This window comes from Bos grunniens, chromosome 28 (genome assembly GCF_055505025.1).
Source record: "Bos grunniens cultivar Pamir isolate PY7600 chromosome 28, Bosgru_T2T1.0, whole genome shotgun sequence".
NCBI classification, from domain to species: domain Eukaryota; kingdom Metazoa; phylum Chordata; class Mammalia; order Artiodactyla; family Bovidae; genus Bos; species Bos grunniens.
This window is the reverse complement of record NC_141192.1, coordinates 30,727,017-30,753,357: the sequence shown is the minus strand read 5'-3', so window position 1 is coordinate 30,753,357 and position 26,341 is coordinate 30,727,017. Positions and strand designations below refer to the sequence as shown.

The 26,341-nt window shown below is 43.0% G+C and overlaps 1 protein-coding gene and 1 pseudogene across 1 annotated transcript in view; one reads left to right on the top strand and one right to left on the bottom strand.

The window, feature by feature from the left end:
* Nucleotides 1-271: 271 nt before the first annotated feature.
* The window catches only part of CCDC6 (coiled-coil domain containing 6), a 112,696-nt gene continuing 86,626 nt past the window's right edge, over nucleotides 272-26,341 (bottom strand). The window contains exons 5-9 of the mRNA XM_086382445.1: nucleotides 24,278-24,438; nucleotides 18,522-18,678; nucleotides 14,893-14,993; nucleotides 5,696-5,820; nucleotides 272-4,640 (exon numbers count right to left, since the gene is read on the bottom strand). Coding sequence (XP_086238571.1) covers nucleotides 4,446-4,640; nucleotides 5,696-5,820; nucleotides 14,893-14,993; nucleotides 18,522-18,678; nucleotides 24,278-24,438 — 739 coding nt within the window. The 3' untranslated portion in view covers nucleotides 272-4,445. The remainder of the gene's footprint in view (nucleotides 4,641-5,695; nucleotides 5,821-14,892; nucleotides 14,994-18,521; nucleotides 18,679-24,277; nucleotides 24,439-26,341) is intronic.
* On the top strand, nucleotides 22,144-22,909 carry LOC147343079 (large ribosomal subunit protein eL39-like; annotated as a pseudogene).

The window sequence follows — 26,341 nt, the reverse complement described above, 5'->3', positions numbered from 1 at the left end:
TGCAAGACATATATATATGGTACACTGCACAGATCATAAACTCACAGTTCAATGTAGTTTCAAAACCTCAGTACATCCAGATAACCAGCATCCTGATTAAGAAACAGAGCAGTACCAGTCTCTTTTGTTTCCTCTTCTTAAGCTCACCTTCTAAGGCAGCCTTCAGTATTCAGAATCCGAGACGAATATCTATCAGGAGCCACAGGGAAACAATATTCATTTTCTGACTCAAAGACCAGAAAGAAAGAGATAGGGTAGAAGGCTCAAGAGGTTCATTTTAAAAAATTATCTTTATTTAGGTTCTGATTCAGCACATGTATCAAAGGCTAATCAACATAAAGAAGTAAATAAGACATTAATTGGAAGTCTTACATCTCTCTAAATTCTGACCAAGAAATGTCAAGATTGCCACTATTAGCAGAACTCCAACCTAGTCAAGTTGTAGACAAGCTATTATGAACGACATACAGTGTGCACAGATACGCAGAGGCCGAAGACATGCTAGCACTTGGCTCTCTCCTCTTCCTCGCTGATGTCTTTCCTCGGGACGGCCCACTTTTGCTTTCCATGCCTAGTTCCCAATAAAGTCCAAAGAAGGCTCAGGGTCAACCTGATCCAACACTCTGCTGGAGGAATGCATTCGCAAACTGTTGTGCCTGCAACTTTGTTTTTGCCAGGATGAAGTTCAGATCGAGATGTACAATACAATCTAGACGACAGTGCAGACTAGGTCAAGAACTAAAGTTGAGCAGTAACCCCAGTTAAGGCATGAATGCACACACACACGCTTGCACACACACATCACCCACACTATCATGAACAGAAGATTCCTTCCATTGCCTAGCAAGAGGCAACCAGGGCTTGGCAGTTAACCGCAACTGCTGAGCACTCTGGAACATGCTCCCTAAAATTTTATCCTAACAGCTGTGTGTGTTTTATCCAAAAAAGAAAAAAAGAGAGAGAGAAAGAAAAAGGAAAGAAACTAAAAAAAAAAACAAAACACCCCTAACAACAAAAAAAGCAAAACCAAAACAAAACCCCAAAACCTAAAAACCCCTTAATCTCTTACAATGGCTCTTGAGCATGGAACTCACGTAGCAGCGTCAATGGCTGGCTCTTTAGTAATTTGGAAATAAAAGGTTGTTTTACTATGCATTTCTTTGGTAGTCATCGCTACAAAGTTATCAGTGTTGGTTACCTATAATACAAGTACTAGATAGAAGAATCAAGTTATGCAGAAATTATTTCTTCTGTATCGATAAGATAAAAATAGTGAGCTCTCCAAGCACAAGTTACTATGCTTTTTCTTGCCTTATTGTAAGGGCATCCTCTATAAGCAAGGCTTCGTGCAGGAAAAGTTCATGTCTACCTAACAAAGGGCGATAACATATTCTATCTTTCTACAATTGGAACAGTTAACAAAAATTCACATTATCCATTATTTCTGGTCAAATCAGTGAGAAGCCAATTACAAAGGGGCGGCAGCAGCACTTGGTGTCAAAGCCACATTCTGGTCACACATTCATTCCATGGTTGTGGTCAGGCTCTCAGGAGCTCAAAATTTCAAACTCCTTTCAAAGAACAAAGGAGTGAGTTAAATCAAATCTTAAATACTTCCACCATCTGCCACATCACTAGAAGTCTGTCTAGAAAGCCAGCATGCTGAATGACAGAGAGCAGTTCAGAGCCCAGAGAGGCATCAGGTGTCAGGGAAAGTAATTTGGTTTTGAATAAAAGGCATGGTCATCTGGCGACAAGTACTTACTCTATTAGCAGCACAGTGATAGCCAAGGGTCTCTGTCAGTGAGACAGGAAAACGAAGCTATTGAACCTGCTGTGCCTCCCACCTGCCTTCCAAGGCCTCTGGGAGTCAGTCCAGGGTTGTGGGTGGGCAACAGGAACAGCAGAAACTGCATTCAGCCCCCCAAAGACATGCTCCAGGTATGTCAGCTTCCTGTGGGCGAGGGGGCTTTTGCCTCTGTGCTCTTGACGTGGAAATCTCTGGGGTCCTTGGGGGCTAAACAACTGCCAAGGAGCTGCCCTAGCAGGTACTCCCCAAGTGTGACAGGCTCCCCATGGGGATACAAAACACTCCAACAGGACCCGGAATGGCATCAGTTCAGAAGAGTAGTGTTTGTTCTATCAATCCAGAATGTCCACTGGGAGAGGCAACAGATTCATAGTGAAAAAGTGTTATTTGAAGGAGCTGTGTATCATTTTGCAATGAAATGACTAGTCTAGGGAAACTGGCGTCACCTTCCTGTAGAAATCTGAATGTTAAGGACTGTCTCTAGAAGGCATTTATCAGAACTGTTTGCTCCTCCAAGTGCTTTTTCAGTCACCATAGGACAATGTGTTAACTTTTGTGCTTTCCGGAGATCGCTAAATTGCTAGCAAGCAGAGGGAAGATCATTACATTTTAGACTCTCTTGTTTGAATGCAAGACCCTCTATCCAACAGCACTGAAACCTACAGTCTTGTAGAAAATTCTTGTAAACATAGATCATATTTCTCCTCTAAGAAAAACTGAGAACTGTACCATGCAGGCAACACATGTTTGCCTGCTCTCAGAATTCCTCAAAATGGCCAGATACCAGGAGGGACAGTGAGCCATTGGTGAAATACTCAGGTTAGACAGGACCCCATCTGATTGAATTAAAAACCTCAAGCCTCAATAATCAAATGCCAAACTTCTTCCCCGTATTTGAGAACTGTACTATGATTATGTATATTACACATTATAAATAAAATTTATATAGACTTATGATTTCTTTCAAACAATTGAGGAGCAATGCTCTCAGTTTGGGGGTGGAAACTGAAAGAGCTAGAAAAAAAAAAATCCTATTGTTGCTTTTACTTTCAAGTTCTTAAGATGCTCGTCAAACACTATTAGCCAACAAGACTTTTTCTCATTCTGTAACTCTTAAATATGCATTTGAAGGCAAAAATGGAGGTTTCTCTACTGTACAATATTAAGTATCTACAATGTTATGGTTCCTTATACTTAGGAGTGTGTTCAGTAAAGAGCTAGCTATGAGAGGTGGTAGTCACAAAACATGGACTCTTAAAAATTATGGATAAATTAATTTTCAGTTCTCCGATTATATCCAACAGATACACATTCTCATCATAAAATATACATTCTCTAGTAAGTTATTTCCGTTCACAGCATATATAAATATGCAAACACAGGTGGTAAAAATCACTTTACTACCAAAGTACAAAACAGTAACTGCTGAAAAGCCAAAATAAAGGTGTTCCAAGTGTTAAGAAAAGAGTGACTCAGTGTTCCACTTTAAAGTGAAACCAAACAATTTATTTGTGCTGAATGAATGAAAATAACGCATTCAGGATATATTTCTTTGAACACTGCACTTGTTTTTACTGGGCAAAATAAGCAGTCCTCAAGGCTAATGTGCTACTTGCCTCTACAGCTCTTTCCTGCTAAGAGATAAAGTATTTTGTGGCCATTATACCAAGGTATTCCTATAATGTTCATTGCAAAGTCTTTTCTAATAGTATTTTTGCACCTTTAAAATATCTGTTCGAAGTCTATTTTAGGGGAACACAAGTAAAGAATGGAAAGGGAAAATAGCTGTTTTTGTTACAATCACACTGCCTTTGGCAGCAGAAATCACACAGCACGTTCTTATCAGCCATCGCAACCACCGGTGGGTAGTTAGCAACTCACAGGAGAGGGGGCTAGTGTGGGTAGGTTAACATCAAGGGTAAAGACAGAATCACACCTAGATATACAATAATTATCCATCCCACGTATATGGAAAAGATACAGCCATGTGAGCCAATACTTTAGGTGACCTCTTTTACAAGAGATGTGGGTGTTGAGATATACTGAACATACCCCATACAAAGTGTATCTGTTAGAAAGCTCTGTTAAACATGATCTTGGGCACTGATCCAGCTAACTTTCTGTTCTATACTGAGAGCTAGATTTTCAAAGGTCTGAACTGTAGTGCTGAATTATTGGTTTGCTTGGTAAACACCATTATAATGGGGGTGGGGGGTAGTCATAACAGCTCAGTAATTTCCTGCAAATTCATGGAAAAAAATATAAAAAAGAGATCCCTTTTTATTTTACAAACCTAAAAGCCAGGAAAATGAAGCTCTGGGGGCCAAGCGAAAAATTGCACACTGCTGCTTAACTACCAAAGAGTCGAAAAGCCGAGGTCCCAGCCAGGGAATGGACGCACATGTAGATTCAAGTAGAACACCGATGGAAAAAAGTCGTCTGTTTAGTGTTGTAGACCCACAACACTGGCTGCGTTTCCGACACACATTTACAACACAATGAATAGTGAAGCCTAGATAACCTCAGTGCAAATAAGTCAGATCCGAATATGCCAGGGAAGGAAGCCTTTGGCGTCGAGTCGACGGCTCCACTGTATGAACGAGTCCCCAGGTGGGGTCTGGACTAAGCACATGCGTTAAGGCTGGGAGGAAGGGTGCACCGAATGTTGCGAGGGGGCAGGCTGCGAGGTGGCTGCCGAGGGGACCGCGGGCTGCATGGGTGGCGGAGGTGGAGGCGGCGGCGGCTGGACGGGGGTCTGTGTGTTGGGAGACGGAGGCGGCGTGGGCCGTTTGAATTTGTCAGGACTGTTGCTTCTCCGCGGTGAAGGCCTCTGTAGAGAGGACAGGAACAGCAGGTCAGACCAGGCATACAGGCTCACCCCTAACCCAGCTTGACTCGGGGCTAAGGCTGCCCAGAAGCGGACCCACGGAGACAAAACACCAGCCATGTCCTTGTCCCTCCCCAGTGGTTTTCAAACTCGTCATGAAAACTTCAACAAGGTAGAGTGTGCACTGACACCTATGAAAAGGCTACACAAAATCACCATGACATGTGATCAAACGACTGGACTTGGGGCCTTCAATGAGACTGTCCAAAAATGAAAAAACAGCTGTCACATCCTCCCCTTAAACTTCTTCTCTCTGTTGTATGCCTCTAGTTCCTTCAATCCCTCAAATAAGTTTTCAATATCCTGAAAGCTATGGCTCAACCAAAAATGCCTGCTTTTATGTAAAGCTCATCAAACCAGCAAAACAGCTTCAGAAATATCTTACACACTCTTTTTTTTGTAGAATAGGGTTCTTCTTTTCAAGATTCCCTCACTGGGAACACCCTCCATTCTACCCTGTTCTCAAATCTCTATTAGAGACATTTCCAACAAGCCTCTTATTCAACTACATAGCCAGCTCTAAAGAAAACACTCCACTGAGTAGGGTCCGAACCAGATACACATAAGGTTCCTTCTAATTTCAGGAAAGAAAATTCTGGATGAAACTAGAAATGAATCTAATTTCAGGAAGAATATTGAGGGTCAGCGAACTGTGAAGATGCAGACAATAAATACTTTTAGATGTGATGGCAACCAACAATAATTCACTATGGCAAGGAGCATAGAATTCAATCACGGCATTGGCCAGAGTTCAAAGTACATTTCATGAAGGGCAATTTTTCAAAGAAAGTGAAGGTCAAGTTTTTGCCTCCTGAGAAGGATTTCAGTTTCAACACCACAATGCGGCATCGGATTGCTGGGAGATATCTAGAAGTTTAGGATGAACTGAAGGAATAAGAAAGGTAAAGTTCCAAGGGCATCAACACCAGCTCCCACGTCGCTATAACAGTCGCTACCACCATCAGGCGTAAAGTGCTGCTTCCTGCATGGATACTTACTGTGATACCATGGGATGCTCCCATATGCTGCACATGAAGACCTGGAGAATTGTAATAAGACATTCCGGCTCGAGTCAGTGAAGTTGGTGGCGTGAAACCAACTGTGTGACTTGCATATGAGAGACCTGAAATATAACAACAACTTGTGAGTACTACTCTGGACTCAACTCTCTGGTGTCTTAAGCATCTAGGAGGCTTAAAAATAGGGAAGTTCTGGAACTTCCCTGGTGGTCTAGTGGTCAAGACTCCAAGCTGCCAATGCAGGGGGCACAGGTTCGATCCCTGGTTAGGGAACTAAGATCCCACATGCCTTGAGGCCAAAAAAAAAATGTAGAAGTTCTTATTCATCCACAAAAATGCAAACGGGTAAGAGGAGTGATGGGCTTACCAAATGGCCTGATGGATGGATAACAAAGGATATAAAAGTCAAGCCCTAGAACAGACTAGACAGTCCAGATATAAGTCCACGCATAAATGGTCAGATGATTTCAATGAAGGTGCCAGGAATATGTGATGGTAAAAGGGTGGTCTCTTCAACAAATGGTGCTGGGAAAACTTGACATTCACATCCATAAAGAATGAAACTGGAGCCCTAACTTACACCACACACAAAAATCAACTCAAAATGAATTAAAGACTTACACATAAAACCTGAAACCATAAAACTCCTATAAGGAAACACAGGGGAAAGCTTTATAACGTTGGTCTTGGCAATGATTTCTTACATATGACACCAAACACACAGCCACAAAAGCAAAGATAGCCAAATGGGACTACAGCATACTGAAAAGTTTCTGCTCAGCAAAGGAAATAATCGACACAAAGGTAACCTATGGAATGGGAGAAAATATTTATAAATCATGTATCAGATAAGGGAATAATATGGAATAATATCCAAAATATGTAAGGAACTCATCCAATGCAAAAGCAAATAAATAACCTGATAAAAAATGGGCAGAGAACCTCAGCAGACACTTTTCCAAAGAAGGCAAACCGATGGCCAATAGATACATGAAAAGATGCTCAACATCATTAATCATCAGTGAAAAGCAAATCCAAACCGCAACAGGATATGATCTTACATCTGTCAGCATAGCTATTAAAAAAAATAAAAATAAACATTTCTAAAGGTCGGCAAGGATGTGGAGAAAAGGGAACCCCGTGCACTGCTGATGGGAATGTAAATGGGTGCGAATGCTACAGAAAGCATTATGGAGCTTCCTCAAAAATTAAAAATAGAACTACCATAAACAATCCAGCAATCCCACTTCAGGGTATTTATCCAAAAGAACTGGAAACAGGATCTTGAAAAGAAATTTGCACCCACAGGTTCATAGCAACACTCTTCACAGTAGCCAAGACATAGACACGACCCAGAAGTTCCATCAACAGATGAATGGATAGGGAAAACATGATGTAAACATGCAGTGGAATATTATTCAGCCTTTAAAAAGAAGAAAACTCTGTTTTGTTTTTTTTTAAAGAACATGATGAACCTGGAGGACATTATGTTAACTAATAGAAGCCAGTCACAGAAGGATGGATACTGCATGACAACAGATACACAAAGGATCTAGGTCAAATTCATAGAAGCAGAGAGCAGGACGGTGGGTGACCGGGGGTGGGGGTAGAGGGAATGGGGGAGTTATTATTTGATGGGTATAACGTTTCAATTTTATAAGAAGAATAAGTTACAGAGATATGCTGCACAACACTGTATCTATTTAACAGTACTGTACAGAACAGTTAAAAAGGTGGTAAGAGGGTGGATCTCATGTGAAGTGCTCTTACCTCCACTAAAAAAAAAAAAAGTCCAGGCTTGAGAGGAGTACAACTGAGACATTACAAAAGTAGAAGACAGACGAAGTAAGAGTAGAGTGGAAAAAACAGAGTGAAGGGGTAAAGACCAGATGCAAGAAAAGGGAAGGTGTCAAAAGATACACCAATAATAACAAGACAAAACTGCCGTGTTTGTTGTAGCCACAAACGCAAACAAAAAGCCACCACGGAAAACTTGGCGACTTCAGGATATTAAACGAAGAAAACGAGAAGCTCTATAGATCCCAATGTTCCTCCCCAAAGAAACAGGTATTTAACCACTTCCCAAATTGATGTTCTCAAATTATGGCGCTGGGCAAGGCTTTTGAGAATCCCCAGGACAGCAAGGAGTTCAGACTAGTCAATCCTAAAGGGAATCAACCCTGAATATTCATTGGAAGGACGGATGCTGAAGCTGAAGCTCCAATACTTTGGCTACCTGCTCTAAAGAGCCGACTCACTGGCAAAATTCTGATGCTGGAAAAGATTGAAGGCAGGAGAAGGGGACGACAGAGGACAAGATGGTTAGAGGGCATCACCGACTCAATGGACATGAGTCTGAGCAAACTCCGGGACATAGTGAAGGACAGGGAAGCCTGGGCTGCATGCAGTCCACAGGGTTACGAAGAGTTGGACACAACTTAGCAACTGAGCAACAACAACCTCTCCTTCAAGGCTCGTCTCAAAAGCTCTCTAAGCTGGTAGCTCTTTCTCCTTTGAATTTTTCTTGAAATTAGTTTTTTTTAATTATACCTTCTAATTTTATCATAAATTTTTATTTAGAAATAGTTCATGATTCATAAGAAGTTGCAAAAATACTCCAGGATCTCTGTCTACCCTTCATCCAGCTTCCCTCAATGATGTCTTACATAACCGCAGCACATTGTCAAAACCAAAACAACTGACTAAGAGACAAACTCATTGTGTGTGTGTGTGTGTGTGTGTGTGTGTGTACACGTACAGGTGTAACTTTATCACCTGTGCTGATCCAAGTAATTGTCACCACAATCAGCACACACAATCATTACAAAACCACAAGCAAACTTCTTTGTGTTGTCCCTTTAACTGTTACGCCCTCTCTCTAATCCTAACCCCTGGCAAGGACTGATCTGTTTTCCATCACTGTAATTTTCTCACTTTGAGCATGCTATATTAATAGATATGAAATTATACAGTATACAATCCTTTGAGATTAGTTTTTCATTCATCACAATGCCCCTATGATCCTTCCAAGTTATTGTATATATCAAGTTAATTCCTTTTTAGTGCTGGGTAATATGTCATTGAGTATGGATGCACCACAACTTAACATTTTAGGGGACATAAAATACATGAAACTCATTATATTTGGCCTTGCATTAACAGTATTTTATTTCTTATGTTTCCTTAGGCCCTGTTGTTGATCATAAGCATTAGAGGCCAGAGACCATGTCTTAAAATTTTCTTTTTCTCCTAAGTTATAATCATCATATATCTGACCCTCAGGCCCAGGAATATAATAAAGGATAAAAATCCCCCCAAAAATCTAAATAGAAAATGCCTCCTAAACAGAATACTGTGGCTTTATGAAGTTATTGTTGGAATAAATTGCTCTTGCTCTACTACAGAAATGCATTGCCTAGAGCAAAAATTTTAAGATTTATACTTCATTGTCCACTAGCTCAAGATTGTGAATTAAAAAAAATGATTCATTAAAAGCAATTCATGACAAAATACCACTAAGCAAAATGAAGATACCAATGTATACATAAACAATAGAAAATCAACTACCGAAAGGGAAGTTGCAAGACATGTGGGAGGGGAGACATGGGGAGAGAAGACACCTGAAAACACTAAAATCTTAACACTTTGGATATAAGGATTCTGGATGGTTTTATGATTATTTCTGCTTCTTCTGACTGCCCCCAAATTCCCTCTAATGCACCTCTGCTAAAGGAAAAAAGATGGGATGGATGTGAGAGTTGGACTGTGAAGAAAGCTGAGTGCCAAAGAATTGATGCTTTTGAACTGTGGTGTTGGAGAACTCTTGAGAGTCCCTTGGACTGCAAGGAGATCCAACCAGTCCATTCTAAAGGAGATCAGTCCTGGGTGTTCATTGGAAGGACTGATGCTGAGGCTGAAACTCGAATACTTTGGCCACCTCATGCGAAGAGTTGACTCATTGGAAAAGACCCTGATGCTGAGAGGGATTGGGGGCAGGAGGAGAAGGGGATGACAGCGGGTGAGATGGCTGGATGGCATCACTGACTCGATGCACATGAGTTTGAGTGAACTCCGGGAGTTGGTGATGGACAGGGAGGCCTGGCGTGCTGCGATTCATGGGGTCACAAAGAACAGGACACGACTGAGCGACTGAACTGAACTGAACTGAAAGGAAAAAAAAAAAAAAAAAAACCAACCACCATACAACCAAACAAAAGGCAGAAGTTTGAAGATTCTGTTCCTTTGGATATTATTTTAGTTCTACAAGTCATTCATGAAAACACTGTCTCTGTGAACATTGACGCACTAGAGATAAGATTTCTCCTTTAGCCCTCCCTGATCTGGCTCTGTCCTCATCACTCCATCAAGGCTGCTCTTGCCAAGGCAGGCAGCGTTCCTGCGCTGCCAGCTGCATTGCTATTCTCCGTTCTTTATTGCAATTGGCCTTTATTGCAATTGGCCTTTATTGCAATTGACCTTGGGGCAATGAGGACAGAGCTGACCCCTCCCTTCTTGCTGAAAGGCTGGTCTTCACCTCAGTGATATCGGATACTGGTTTCCTTCCCCTTCCCTGGGAGCAACTTCCCAATCTCCTTTGCCAGGTTTCCTCCTGTACATGACCTCTAAATATTACAGTCACTTCTGGATCAGACGGAAGGGCTTTTCTCTTCTCCCTGTACCTTCCATGACTAGGTGATCTTCTCTATTTTAGTAGCTTTAAAATAGAGTTTTTATTTTAGAATAGTTTTTGGTTTACAGAAAAGTGGTGAAAATAAGTATAGGGAGAGCTCCTGCACTTCACACACTCAGATTCCGTATTATCATTATTTGATCACACCACATGCTTTGGAGGATCTTAGCTCCCCACCCACTCCAGTACTCTTGCCTGGAAAATCCCATGGACGGAGGAGCCTGGTAGGCTGCAGTCCATGGGGTCGCTAAGAGTCAGACACGACTAAGCAACTTCACTTTCACTTTTCACTTTCATGCATTGGAGAAGGAAATGGCACCCCACTCCAGTACTCTTGCCTGGAAAATCCCACGGACGGAGGAGCCTGGTGGGCTGCAGTCCATGGGGTCTCTATGAGTCGGGCACGACTGAGTGACTTCACTTTCACTTTCATGCACTGGAGAAGGAAATGGCAACCCACTCCAGTGTTCTTGCCTGGAGAATCCCAGGGACAGGGGAGCCTGGTGGGCTGCCGTCTATGGGGTCACACAGAGTCGGACACGACTGAAGCGACTTAGCAGCAGCAGCAGTTCCTCAACCAGGGAGTGAACCCATGACCTTGGAATTGAAAGCGTGCAGTCCTAACCACTGGATTGCTGGGGAATTCCAACAGATTCCCTATTACTAACTTTTTATGCCACTGTGGTACTTCTGTCACAACTAACAAACCAACGTTGATACATTACTACTAACTCAGGTTCATACATTATCTGGATTTCCTGAGGTTTTCCCTATTGTCCTCTTCCTGTTTCAGGAATCCATGTTCTACGCATAGTTGTCATGTCTCATTAGGCACCTCTTGGTTGAGATAGTTCCTCAAACTTCCTTGTTTTTTTATGACCTCGTCAGTTTTCAGGTGTACTGATCAGGTATTTTACAGACAGAGTGTCCGTCTACTGTCTGACATTTTCCACGTGGGGTGATGAGCTTTGGGGAGGAAGACCGCAGAGGTAAAGGGCTCTTCTCATCACGTCATATCAAGGCTGTGTGTGTGCTAAGTCGCTTCAGTTGTGTCTGATTCTCTGTGACCCTATGGACTGTAGCCCACCAGGCTCCTTTGTCCATGGGATTCTCTAGGCAGGAATACTGGAGTGGGTTGCCATGCTCTCCTCCAGGGGATCTTCCTGATCCAACGACCGAACCTGCATCTCTTATGTCTCCTGCATTGGCAGGCGGGTTCTTTACCACTGGTGCCAAATGGGAAGCCCTCATATCAAGGGTACATACTACCAACATGACTGACCACTGTCTATGTTGACCTTGATCTCCTGGCTGAGGCAGTACCTGTGACGTTTCTCCATTATAAAGGTACTCTTTCCCCTTCCTTCTCACACGACATTCTCTGCAAGTCCTCATCTGCAGTCCATATTTAGAGATCAGGGAGCTAGTTCCATTTCCATGAGGACAGACTATCTGCATCAATTATTTGGCATTCTTCTGTAATGAGAGATTTATCTCTTCTCCCTGTCTATTCACTTAGCCATTTATTTAGATCAGTGTGAACTGATGGATATTTGTTTTCTGTTTGGGTTACAACCTACCATTACACTGCTTATCGTTCAAATGTTCCAGCTTTGGCCTCTGGGAGCCCTTTCGGCTAGCTCCTGTGTCTCTTGGAACTATCCTTATCTTTGTGTTTTTTGCGCTTCTCCTTACTATGTTGGCAGAACTGGAATGTCCACATTCATCTCATATATTCCCTGCCCCAGGCCCCAGAAACATACATTTCTCCAAAGAGCCTCAGTTCTTTTACCTGGAGACAGGAATTAGAAACCAAGGCAGGGGCAGCAGCTATGCTTGTTGCTAGTGCAGTATAGATCCTTTTAACAACTTCATTATCCCCCATGCCTACTGTAGGCACATGAAAACATGCTAAGTGGGAATGGCTTTTTCTTAGGCTATATAAAATAGTGAACAACTTCAAAAAAATTGCTGGAAAAAATAATACTCTGTATAATCCACATGTACAAGTCCACATATAAGCGAGAACTTTTCGTCAGTTCTGGGAAACGTTCCTTTCAATCAAGTTGTGAGATAGCCCTCAAAATATTCCAACAAGTTAATGAAAATACAAGACTGCCAATGTTAACCAGAAATGGTAAGGGAAGAAGAGCCAAAATACTTAAAATGGAAATGAAAACTACAAACAGCACAGTTCCACTGAAGCAGTGATTAGATATTCATAATATTGAGAACCACAAATTCTTTCAATAAAAAATAAAGTGAAAAGAAAACTTGAAAATTCAGATGTTGCTCATATATTATGCGTGCAACGGACTAGAGAGAATAGGAGTAATTCCACTGCCAAAAGGAGTTTATAATCTACTTTGATGATATTCTAGAATTTCAAAGATGGTACAAATGTTCTCACTAAAGCTGGCTGAAATTTAAAAAGAAAAAATCTAGTTGTTACTTACTATGATGTAGTATTAATGGATAACCAACTAGCTTGTCTATACAAGGAAGCCTCACATTACAGCAACAGGGACAGCAAAAGCCAAAATTCTGTGCAGGCAATACGTCTTCCTGCAGAGTATTTGTTACCATAGAAGTTAATACTCCCAACCAAGGTCTCACTTTCGTTTCTGGTTTCTTCAGTGACCACAACCCTACATTTAATGAATTAGAAATCACATGCATTTAGGTTTAAATAAAACAAAGAGAACACTAAATTATACTTAATATGAATCAGTATCAGTATGAGCTATAAAAGCCTTCCTCTTTCTTGCTTCTTCCTAACTCACGACTTTCTTCCCCATCAATAAATCAGAAAGCAAAGAAGACCTTTATCTTCCTGGTAGTGAAACCCAAATGCTCTTTGGGGAAACCTGAGAGGCAGCTCAGGAGAGAAGCTTCTGGAGAGATCTCAAGGCCACTGCAGAGCAGAAGAAACAGATTCAGGAACATCCTTTGGGGCAAGAACAAGTGATGATTGTGCTGAAGATCCACAACAGAAAGTCCTTTGGATTTGCAAACAGCCCCTCTTCACCCTGTCAGATGCCCGAGACCGTGCTGGCCCCAAGTGGACAAAAGCTGCCACACTTTGTGTTGGGCTTTTAAAAATAACCCTTCTAGAGATGTCCTTGGTGGGCCAGTGGTTAAGACTCTGCACTTCCACTGCAGGCAGCATGAGTTTGATCTCTAGTCAGGAACTAAGATTCTGCACGCCACATGGCTTGGGCAAAAATAGACAGGCCAACAAAACCAAAAAGTGTGTGACCCCTCTTACAAAAAGTCATAACAGCACAGTGCTGGGCTGGATCCTAAACTCACCAAGCCATTTCTGCCTCCTGCTATCCTCAGCCACCTGCCCGGCTGCGGCACTTCCCCTCTGTCAACCTGAAGGGCATCCATGCTTGGTGTCCCATTATTACAACAGATGAAATGAGATGACACCCTAATGTGAAGCTGTTTCACTGTCCCAGACCACAAAACCTTTATTGCTGCTACCCTTTTGAGCCATCACCTCACTTTATTCTGCTGTGAAACTGTCCCTCCAGCTCCCTTCCCCCACCCCCAACATTTCCCCCCCAACTCTGTTGAAAATCTGTTTACCAGCGAGCACAAGAAGAGCAGCCTGGACACTTCAGTCACAAGACACAAGCCCTTGGCCAGCTACCTTTTCCTTCCTCCCTCCACTCACTGCCCTCCCTCCCCTGCCTTCCTCTTTCTTCCCTGCTGGATCATTAATTTGCCCTCCTGGCCCGAGAATCCCATGCTGTGCGGGTATGGAGCCAGGGACCCCGGGGAGAGAGTTTTTCGGGGTCAGATGAAGACAAGCCTGCCTTTGAGGGGAAGGCTTCTGAGGAGCAAAGCCAGAGACAGAAGCAAAGCCAGTTCCTTCTCGCCCGGTCTGTGTCCCAGGGCCGAGGCCCACTCACCATCACTGCAGAGAGCAGGAGGCAGCCTGTGATTGGAAGGACACAGGCCTTGGAAATACGACACGCCCTGCCTCGCCACTTCCTGGCCATCTGACCAGTAGCTGCGGAACCTCCACATCACTGCTCCCTCAATTTTAATACAACACCTGCATTAATTATTCTGAGGGTAAAACAGAGATGGTGAACCCATAAGAAGAAGAGAGAACCCATAATAAGCTTTGATGCATCTCAGAAAAATCTACCCAAGGTTCTTGTCAATTCATTGGCACCTAAAATTATAGTCAAAGATAGTCTTTTCACAAAGGTTTTGTAGCCTTAAATTACATTTTTTGGTTCCAGAAAAACTGAAGAAAACCACCAGCTGGCATTACAGTATTTGTGCTTAAAAATTTGAAGCAAAGACTCTGTTGTGATGGTATTGATCATTTTTTTTTTTGATGTTTCTGGACAACACATGACCCCTCTCTGTTTACAAGACTTTTATATGCTGGGAGGGAACGTATTCCGGGGTAGCTAATAAATACAGCAGAAATGAGTCGCAGAGGCAGCCGAGAACACATACTCACCAGGTGATATTGGCCGGCTTGAACTGGGAGAAGGTGTGTAAGGGATCGGGCTGGACACAGTGCGAGGTCTTAATCCTTGTGCAGACATCTCGTTAAAATACCTAAGAGGCAGGATGACATGGTTAGCACCCCCTGCATCCCAGCAGTTCCTCAGAACGCTTCCCCGAGAAAATGTCAGACGTTTGCATCATGAGGTAGAACTCATGAGCGTTCAGAAAGTGCCGCTGCAGCGAGGACACGTGTATAATGCAGGCGCCAGAGCCACGCTGCTGCACTGCCTGGCACAGCACTCTCTGCAGGGGTGCGGGCGAGGGAATCCAGGCTGTCTTTACTCAGGATGGAGGCCTGGTGACAGCAGGGTCACAGACAGGACCAGGCTTTTCTCCATCACGGAACAGTTACGTAGGAATTCACTGCCCTGTCCCAAGAATGAGACACAACCATGTAAGTGTGTGTGGTGTCTGTGTATGTTAGTTGCTCAGTCGTGTTGGACTCTTTGTGACTCCATGGACTTACAACACTCCATATGTGAGTGTGTGTTGTGTGTGTGTACGTTAGCTGCTCAGTCGTGTTGGACTCTTTGTGACTCCTGCCAGGCCCCTCTGTCCATGGGATTCTCCAGGCAAGAATACTAGAGTGAGTTGCCATTTCCTTCTCCAGGGGGACCTTCCCGACCCAGGGATCAAATCCAGGTCTCCCACATTGTAGGCAGATTCTTTATGGTCTGAGCTACCAATGGGGCTCAGTGGCTACATGTAAATGCTATAATGGCTACATGTAAATTGTTCCTTGAAAAGCCAACCCAAACAAGCCCTCTGAGATGTATGTCATCAAATTAAAGGTATGTGGTTCCCTGAAGTGGATGTCAATTGTTTACAAGGCAGGCCTTGCTTAACGAACAGTCACATGTTTGAATGGGGGATGTAATAAAAGACACTCGGGTGAGTATCTCAGTAGGTCACACCGTGTGCATCAGACTTCTTCCTGGATTCAGAAATCATATTAGACCTCACTTGGTAAACAAGCACAAAGAGCTGACGAAGGCGAATTTCTGCTTGAGAGACTCTCTAAGAAGTGATCCTTCCCAGGCTTTCCAGCCAAAGGAAGGAACACGTGCAGACATATCTACCCTAGAGGCAATCTCAGCCCTGATGTTTAATCAGCTCACGTGAGGAACTTGAACACAGTTATTTCTATGCCGGTTTAGTCAACTCGAAGAAAACAAGGCTCCCACATTTGGCACGCACCTGTTAGTGAGCTCTCACCACCAGTTCTCCCTGCTCTCCTTAGTGTAGCCCACCATGCTGCTGCTAGACCAGACGCCTTGTAATTCTGCAGCCAGCAAGGCTACTAAGACGACTTCTTGGTCTTTAAGGACTTAAAGATATACAAGTCTCAAGTGCCTATTTTCTTTCTCCCAAATGTGATATTATCCCCAGTAGGGACAGCAGGTGTCTTTATTGGGCAGCTGTACTTGACTCCTGATAATCCAACCTAAAAAAGCTAACGAGGAGCTACGGCACAGCACAGGGAACTACATTCAATATTCCGTATTGACCTACAGGGAAAAGAAGAGACAGATGAATAGGTGTTAGCTGCTCAGTCATGTCTGACTCTCTGCAATCCCATGGACTGTAGCCCACCAGGCTCTGCTGTCCATGAAATTCTCCAGGCAAGAGGACTGGAGTGAATAGCCATTCCCTTCTCCAGGGAAACCTTCCTAATCCAGGGACTGAACCCTGGTCTCCTGCATTGCAGGCAGATCCTTTACATCTGAGGCACCAGGGAAGCCCAGGTATCTGGATTTGTATAACTGAATCACCGTGCTGTATGCCCGAAACAAACGCAATGCTGTAAATCAACTATACTCCAACATTAAAGAAAAAGTGGGAGAGCGGGGCTGGGAGTCAAACCTTGTTTCTGATGCTACCATGCACACTGGACAAGTCAAAAAAAAAGAAAGCAAGAAAGCAAGGCAAAGCTTCTGCAGTAAATACCAATTCTGGGGAAAAAACGATTTTTGTCCAGAAGCCTGAAGTAGCCTTAGTGTTGTCACTGTAGTCAGAGAACTTGTCCCTCAGAATGTGTCATATTCAAAATTCAAAAAGAGGAGATATGTGTATACAAACAGCTGATTCACTTAGCTGTACAGTAGAAACTAACAACAGTATAAAGCAACTATATCCCAATTAAAAAAAAAATCAAGCATAGGGTGCTGTGTATATTAACACATCCTCTGCTCCATGTCTTCAGGTAGTTGCTAAAGTAGTAAGTTAATTAATATTCTAGCTGATGTTTTTAGTCAAAATGGTTTTAAGAGGATAAGAATTTCAGGAAGAATGAGACACTGTCAGAAACAGATCAGTGACATTCAGAGTTAAGGATGAGAGTTTTAGAATATAAACTTCTGAGAAAAAAAGACTCACTTTTATTCTTTTCAAACAAGGAAGATAGTTTTAAAAACAGATTTAAGTCTGTTTTTATTAAACTATTTTAGATGATAAAAGTAGATCTTCATTATAAAAAAATCATACATTTTTTGTGAAATGATAATACTATCACTGCCCACAGTGAATTAATCAGAACGCCTGTTAGCCCCCTGGATCTGTTCAATAAGAGAAATGGAGTGCTGATCTGCTAGAACTGCCCACATGTGTTCAAACAACACACTCTGGTGTCAACAGCAAGTATGAGTCATCACAGCCATTGGCAGACCCTGGTCGGAGACTGGCTGCCCTATCCTGTCGGATGGTGGTTGTCTTAACAATCACCTCTCTTCAAAGTACAGAGCAGGAGGGCGGGTAGGGAAGGAAAGGAAAATCTGACTAGCTGACCAAAGGATGACTCTCTTATTCCAACCCATTTCTCAGTGGGACAATGAGGGGTCTTGATATTGAGGCCTGGTCAGATAAATGTATTTGTTTCCTTTTCAGCAAAAAGGCTGAAAAGTCTCCAAGTGTGTAAAAGCAAAACCTCTGGCTTTCAACAACTTTCGCCCATCTCTGGCAGATTCTTTCACCCCCTGGACACGTCTGCTTTCTCAGGCTGAACCATGCATGGCCTGCTCATTTTTTCTGTGAACTAAGATGCTCCCACCCATATTCTAAGGGCTTCCCCAGTGGCTCAGTGTAGCAAAAGAAGGAGACGTGGGTGCAATTCCTGGGTCAGGAAGGTTCCCTGGAGAAGGAAATGGCAACCCACTCCAGTATCCTTGCCTGGGAAATCCCATGAACAGAGAATCCTGGCAGGCTACAGTCCATGGGGTCGCTAAAGAGTCGGTCGTGACTTAGCAACTAAATAACAATTACCCATGCTCTAAAGAGACATGACATAGGATCAGATGAATTCAACAACACGTTGATGCTGCCTCTCTACCCATGACCTGCCCCATGTCTCTCCTATCAGTAATTTGGGAAAGGCCACTTTCTTGATCTTTCTGTGTTTAAGGAGGATGGTCAATCGTCTTCATTTATCCCATTCTCGGCAATCACTTTGAGGTGACAGTATTCATCATGACAATAAATAAACGTTCCAGCCATCTCCTACCACATCTCACAGGAGGTGAAGCGGGGCTGGAGGCTGGTTTTTGTTGCTGTTGTTCTCACGAGGTCTGCGGGACACACACGTACCTTTCATCATCCATCTCTAAGCTGGACTCGCTCTCAGAGAGCTGTCGACAGAGGGCCTCTCTTCTCTCCATCTCCCTCTGCAGCTTCCTCTGCAGCCTCAGGTTCTCCTCTCTCATGTGACGTTCCTCCTCCAAATACTGCGCCATTTTCTCGGAATCTGAAAAGCCAGAGTTCTCGATTAAACCAAGGTCCGTGCAGTCATAGTTCACTCTTAAAAAGACAAGGCTGTGCCACAGACCAAGAATAAGACAGCCGTTCTCACTCCCCACACACAGACACCTGGATTTCAAGTTTATCCCAAGTACCAAGGTTGACCAATGATCTGCACTTAGGGAAAAAAATGTGAAAAGCAGTGCTAAAGGGTTAGGCAGCATCAATCCCGCTTCCTTGCCTTCTAAAGTGCTCTATGTCGAGAAAGACATGCTGGAGCTATGTGTGGCCTGAGTGGTTACCAGAGCTCTCACTACTTTGCTGGAGTGGAGAGGGGAAGGGGTTTAGATAGGGAAATAAATTCAGCCCATGGGCTCCCCTCAGGGCACCAATTCTGCTGCCTGTCAACACCAGACACGGTGGGGCACGTCATCTATGGGAGCACACCCAGAGATCACACTTGTTAGCACACCCCCAGTGCAAGCGGTGGGGGCGGGGTTGCACATGGAAAACCTGCTAACAGTTAATAAATCTTTTTATAAAACCAGAAACCGACGTAGTAAGCACTATGTGATCAACATTTCCAACATTAGATCAACATTTCCCATCAGTCTAATTTTTGGTGTATGTGTTACTGTCTCCTCACTGATGCACAGTGTTTTGGAGGCAGACAGCAAATCAAGACCTACGTGCAGCCAGGTTCTGGGGATGGCTCTTGCTTATGACAAGTACCCCTTCCGCAGGAGCTGCTCCATATGTGGTGCAGTCAGAACTAATCGGCCCCAGGGCTAGACGCTATAGACTCAGGCTGAACCAACCAGATTATCTCTTGGAGGAATCTGAAATGTGCAACCAACATCTTCCTGGGGCTTTGGAATCCCCTTCTGCTGAGCTGTCTGCCCTCCGGAGTGACTCTGCAGGATTCTGTGGCATCCTTGCCACCAAAGGTAAAACATGACCCTCTAGCCCTTTCCCGGTTTACCCTAGGCAGACCTCCCTCCTTTCCTGGTTTACCCCAGACAGAATGTGTTGCTACTAAGTAACGAAACTTCATACAAAACTCAGTGTCTACCCATCTTCTTGGCTCCTTCATTTTCCCGTCTCAGCCAAGGAACTTGGGAAAAGTACAATCTCCATTTACTTCTCTTTTCTGAAAAGTACTTACAAGTTTAGATTGGCCGTGACCACGTCTAACAGATAGTCCTACAGGATACTACCCCATATTATCAGTCTGGTTCAAATTTAAGAAGGAAGCAAGGTGGTGACTGCTACACTGACAATTTCTCTCCCATAAACTGAACCTATCTTGACTCCCAAGTCTACCAAATTAGTTCCAGTTTTACATAACTCAATGGAGGTCTGGCATTTTTAGCAAATAATGACTTTTGATAAGTACTCAATGATTTCCAAGAAACCATCATGACAGAATACATCCAAGTTTTTGAAAATCCTTATTTTAGAAATTCAAATGAAAACACCCAAATTATCAAACACTATTATGTGCGCTAAACACTAAATCTCTCAGCTGTTTTCAATCTAACCAGAAACCCTGCTGTCTAATCCAGATGCAAAAATCTCCTTAATTGAAGGCATGCTGGGAAAATATTTACAAAGTACACTTTTAATATAAATGATTAAAGGTATTTCATCCCAAATATGGGGATGCAGAATTTTTCACTTGCTCTACAGGAAGTGCTCTATCAGCCTCTTGGAATATTTATTGTTTCTAGAACTAGAGGGGCAGCTGTCAGAGAAAGTTGCCTTTCTTTTCTATAAATAGGAGAGAACTGAGGATTCGTGAGGCTTTGAGAATAATTGTTTAAGAGGAAACCCTGTCTTTCAAAGAAAAATGGCAATCCTTTAGCATCTGGGGAAACCAGCAGGGGAGAATCCTTGAACAATAAGCTATAGACAAGAACATCAGTCACCAGGAGCGATGGCTGAAAAGACTGCCTGGCAGTTTGGCAATTAACCCAGAAACCAGAGGCACAGAGAAGGCACCAGGCCCACAGCCTCTGGGTGTGAGAGACCCAGGCACAGATGGCTGAGACCGTGGCATTCCTTGGCTGCCCTCTACCGGCAGGTCGCCACACCTGATTTCACGGGGCTGGATTTACTCTCAGGGCTTCCCCGGTGGCTCAGATGGTAAAGAATCTACCTGCAATGTAGGAGACCTGGGTTCAGTCCCTGGGTCAGGAAGATCCCTTGGAGAAGGAAATGGCAACCCATTCCAGTATTCTCACCTGGGAAATCCCACGGACAGAGGAGCCTGGTGGACTACAGTCCATGGGGTTGCAAAGAGTTGGACATGACTGAGCAACACTTCAGTTACTCTCAGGAGTCATTCTCTTTCTCCCACACTGAGCTCCCTAAAGCTTTGAAGTCACAGCTTATACCTCTACCATCTTCAGCCACCTCACAAATTCAGTCAAAAATAGTGTTAACTGAAGGTGATTTCTAGTCTCCCAAAAGATGATCCTAAGGTGGCCTGTACCTGGCTTTTTTTTTGGCTGGTATGTGGGATCTTAATTCCTGGACGAGGGATTGAGCCCATGTCCTCAGCATCCTCAACACTGGACCACCTGGGAAGTCCCAAGGCCTGTACCTTCTGCATTCCCTTTCAAGTTTATGGTAAGAAAAGACTCCTGCCCAGATCCCATCCAAACCACTGAAATTAAAACCCACAAGGATGAAGCCTCTCCACTGGTCTACAAAAACTCCCCTGAGGCTTCTAACGTTCATCCAGAGTTGAGAGCCATCTGGAGAGAGGTTCAAGCTCAGACTCAGCCTGAATTAATGGGAAAAGGCCCTAGTGCCCTAGGAGCTTTCAAAGGGGACTAGATTATACGACCCAAGGAGACAGATGCAGGTATGAGGAAAGTCTCATGAACTCATCCTCTAAACCCAACCTAAACAACTGTGAGCAGCTAGGAGCCACACGCAGCTGCTTCAGGTCAGCTTTCCCTGTCCTCACAAAATCCAAACAGCATTTATAGATGCCTCTGCTGATATCCACAGTCTCTCCGGGGACCAAACATTGCAGTAGGAAGGAAGTAGAAGAAATAAGATACCCTTCCCAAATTTCTTCCAAAAATGTTGTCTGGGGAACAACAAGGCAAGTATACACAGGAAAGAAAAACAGCACTTGAAAGATTTCAGAAAGGGGCTAAAAGACCTTTGCCTGTGCAACACAGCAAAAACTCAAAAAACACCCAAACCTAAAACAACCAATACTTGAGAACCCTCTCTGACTTGTTTTCATGGAATACACATCCATGGTGATTCTCAAACTGGGTACATGATCAGAATTGCCTTTATTTAAAAAAAATACAGATGACAAGGCTCCACCCCTAGAGTAAGCCCAGAAGCCTGTATAGGGTTAGACAGGATGGTGGCCTCCTACAGATGCCCACATCCTACTCTCTGAAGCCTGTGGCCATGCTGCCTGACGTGGGAAGAGAGACCTGTCGTCATGGTGAGGTTAAGGACCCTGAAATGGGAACTCATCCTGGATTATCTGGGTGGGTCTGATGCAGCCCCAGGGTCTTTAAGGGGAAGGCAGGAGGGTCAGAGTGAAAAGATGTGACAAGGGTGGCAGAGGTGGGAGCGGTACCCATGCAAAGGAGGAGTCATGAGCCAAAGAATGCAGACGCCTTAGAAGCTGAAGCAAGCAAGCAGTTTCTCCTTTCGAGCCTCTTACAAGGAAACGAGCCCTGCTGACACCTTGATTTTAGCCCAGTGGACCTGTTTTGAACCCAGACCTCCAAAAACTAAAACATAATAAATTAGTGTTGTTTTAAATCAGTGAGTCTGTCTCTTTTTTCTTCTTCACCATCCTACGTGTGGTTGAATTTGTTCCTCGCCATGTCTTTCTTCTCATGAGACTTTCGGGGTCAAGCGACTCCTGGCCGAGAAACAAAAGCAGAATTGTCCCACTTCCCAAAGGATTTGAATGAAAAGTGGTAATAAAATCAGGTACAATTCCGAGGGAAGACATGGGAGAAGAACGAAGCTGGGTCTAAGGAGCCTCACACACGAATGGCACACATTTATGCTGTGTCAAGGTCACTTCCATCCTACCATATCACTTGCATCTTAACCACACAACTGCTGTCTCAACAGCCCGCACGTGTTCTATAGAAGAGATGGAATGGCTGGTTCTCCTGTTGTGTCTCTCAGCTAGTACTCTATCTTACTAATAAATATGTGAGATCTTTTGTTGGAAATAAAATAAATGACTAAGTTTGTGCTCATTTGTTAACAATAGGACACATAACACGCTATTTCTTAAAGGTTCCCAAGATGACCTTGATGTCCCCTCCCAGACACAGCGCTGGACGAGAGCTTGCAATACACTTCAGAGAAGAAAACATAAAGATAAGAATCGCTGAAATTTTAAATGTGCATTTCATCTGACTCAGCAAATCCATGCCCTGGAGTTTACCCTGAAGGTATTCTTACACAGGTATCGAAATATGTGTACAGAGATGTTCTCTGTGGTTGTGCATGGCAGCTCAAAGGGGTCTGTTGATAAGGGATGAGTTAAATAAACTACAGCATATCCATACAACCAAATACTGCACAGCCTTTAAAAGGGGGAGTAAGGCAGTTCTGTATGTATCGGCAGGGGAAAAATTGCAAGAGATAGTAAGTGAAAAGAGAAAACTTAAAAAAAAAAAGTATGTTCATTGTGCTACTATTTATATAAAAGAAGTCTACACACACACACATCTGAGGACTATATTAAAAATGTGTTAATTGTGAAAATTGGGGGGCTGGGGGTCAGGGGTGAAAGAGACTTATTTTTTCCCTGCATATTTTGTACTGTATTATCTATTCAAATACATCTGAACAGTCTAAAAGCTGAAATAGGAGAAATGCAAGCAAATACACAGTGACCGATCATGCATCCAGAAATTAGTTCCTTTGCTTTCCAAAAATAAAAAGAATATACTTCAAAAGCATTGATTCGGCAAGTACCATGAACAACTGTTAGCTGGGGCCCAATTCTGGTAGTAAAGAAGATAAATACTCTTCTCTGCATTAATGCTCCCGAAGTGCACTGAGGCCTACAGCATCGCTTGTGTTAGCACCATCTAAGGGATGAACACCAGGGAGCTGGGGAGGAGTACTACCTCTCATATAAAATAGATAACTAATGGGGACCTACTGTATAGCACAGGACACTCTCTATTCAATATTCTGTAATGACCAATATGGGAAAAGAATCCCCAAAAGAGTGGATGTATGTAAATGGACAACTGACTCACTCTGCTTGCTGTATAACAGAAACTAACACACACTGTTAATCAACTATATTCCAATTAAAATTAATTAAAAGAAAAGAAATACTGCCTCTGATCCTGGACCCTCCTGAAATTATGTGATTTTCTAGTATTCTTAACTATTTGCCCTGCCCCACTGTAATTTTTTTAAAAATAAACTATTCCAGGATGACAGACATATAATTATGTACTGGCAATGAAACACAATATGAATTTAATTTATACAAATTCAATGGGAAATACACGTATTTTATAGAACTCTCTCCTTGGGGAGTGGATTACTCCTGGGGACAGATGACCAGTGACAGCAAGCCCACGTACGCTGTAACTGGGCAGCTCTCAGTTGCTTCTTCAGCCTCTCCACTTCATTCTTTAAAAACCTGATGTGTCGCATCATGTTTTCGGGAGAGTCGATCTCCATGGAGATGTCTCTAGGCGATGGGGGAGCAGACACCGGCTGATCCAATTTCTCCTGCAGGATTCTTCATTGAAAAGAAAAATCCAACAATGAAAAACAGTTTGTCTTTAAAATATAAAACACTGATCTGATGCTCACCATCATCTATTTTTAAAATACATAAAATAAAATAAAATACATAAATAAATTCTTAGTAATTGAAAAATAAAGACAAAACAACACATTCTAGCTGGGAGGTTTGTTTTAATAGCATGCTCATATTAATCACCAAAATTCACTAAATTAACTCCTCTGCCTATCTTCCAGTATTTTTAATCACCCTTACTTGACAGTCAAGTCAAAGGACAGAGCTGAAGAATCCACCTTCCCTTTCTTCCTGTTAAATGGCCGCTGGTAATTAAGCCTTACATAAAAAATCTCTAACACTGGCTTCTGATTATCATGCCGGGCATACCCTGGGCAGTCAGGATGATTTGCTGACTAAATGGTCCACATGTTGGGCTTGAGGGAATGGAGACCCTGGAGGAATTTCCTCTCAGTGCTTTTAGTTGAAACTTAAGAACTATAGATCATGAATCTTTTTGGAGGGTTGTGTCAAATAGACAGATACACTTCTCAACTTCCCTCCTGAAAAACCAATTCTAAGATTTCCCTGGTCCAGTGGCTAACACTCTGTACTCTCAATGCAGGGGGCCCAGGTTCGATCCCTGGTCAGGGAAGTAGATCCCACACGCAACTAAAGACCCTGCTTGCTGCAACTAAGACTTGGCACAGTCAAATAAATTAAAAAATAAATATTTTCAAAAAGAAAAAACAAGGGCAAGGCCAACTGGATGGAAGGCCCTTTGCTTCTCGCCACAGCAAAAGGAAAAACAGTTAAAGACAAAACAAAACCAAAAATGTACTGGGTTAATAAGTGGGTGGTGCCACCTTCTCTATCAATTATTTTTAGTCTGAAGTACATAAAGCTCTAATATTTGACAAAATGACAATTTCATAAAGTTCCATGCAACAATCTGGTATTTATATATATATATATAACCTTCTACTGCTTTCTTCAAAGAAAGATTGACTGGCAGCAGACCTCTCTGCCTCCTTTTTATAAACTGCTGGGAAGTTTTTGGTTTAGTTTGGTTTTTACCTTTGAGTTTATCCCTTGCTGAGAAACCTAGGTGGTTAAATATTGTAATGGTCTCTCCATCTATTAGATGAAATAACTTTCCATGATTCAATTAGTACAACTATAATAAGGCAAAACAAAACTGATTCAACTACTGCTTCAATAATTCCATATAGGTACACCTTGGATCTTCACTTTTTTTAAAGCCTGTGGAAGATTCCCTGGAGAAGGCCATGGCAACTCACTCCAGTATTCTTGGCTAGAGAACTGGATAAACAAAGGAGCCTGACGGGCTACAGTCCACGGGCCGCAGAGTCAGACACATCTGAGCAACTAACGCACAACCCACACCTGAATCTGTTTTGCAGATCTTGAGATGAACTCAATCTATGGTTATTCATCCAAACCAAATATTTATGGCAAATATTTCTGGTCAGTAAACTAAAGTTCCTGGTGAAGTAGGTGAATGAATATTTTCAAGAAGTTTCCTTTCTACACCCAAACACACATCCCATCTACAGAACTTCCCTGCCATTAGCCCTGTTCCACCCACCCCAAAGCACACAGTGCTTAAATCTAAGGGCCCCACCACATCTTTTTTTGGTGGGGGACTGTGTGGCACAACATGTAGGATCTTGGTTCCCCAAACAGGGATTGAACCCATGCTCCTTGCATTGAGAGCTCAGTCTTAACCACAGGACCACCAGGGAAGCACTCCCACCCCAGTTCTTGCACAAAGGGATTCAAGATTACACGTGTTGCTGAGTTTTTCATATCCATGTACATATATTTAACAGTAAAAACACTAACCTTAAATATATACAAGTAAGTCTATAAAAAACAAAGT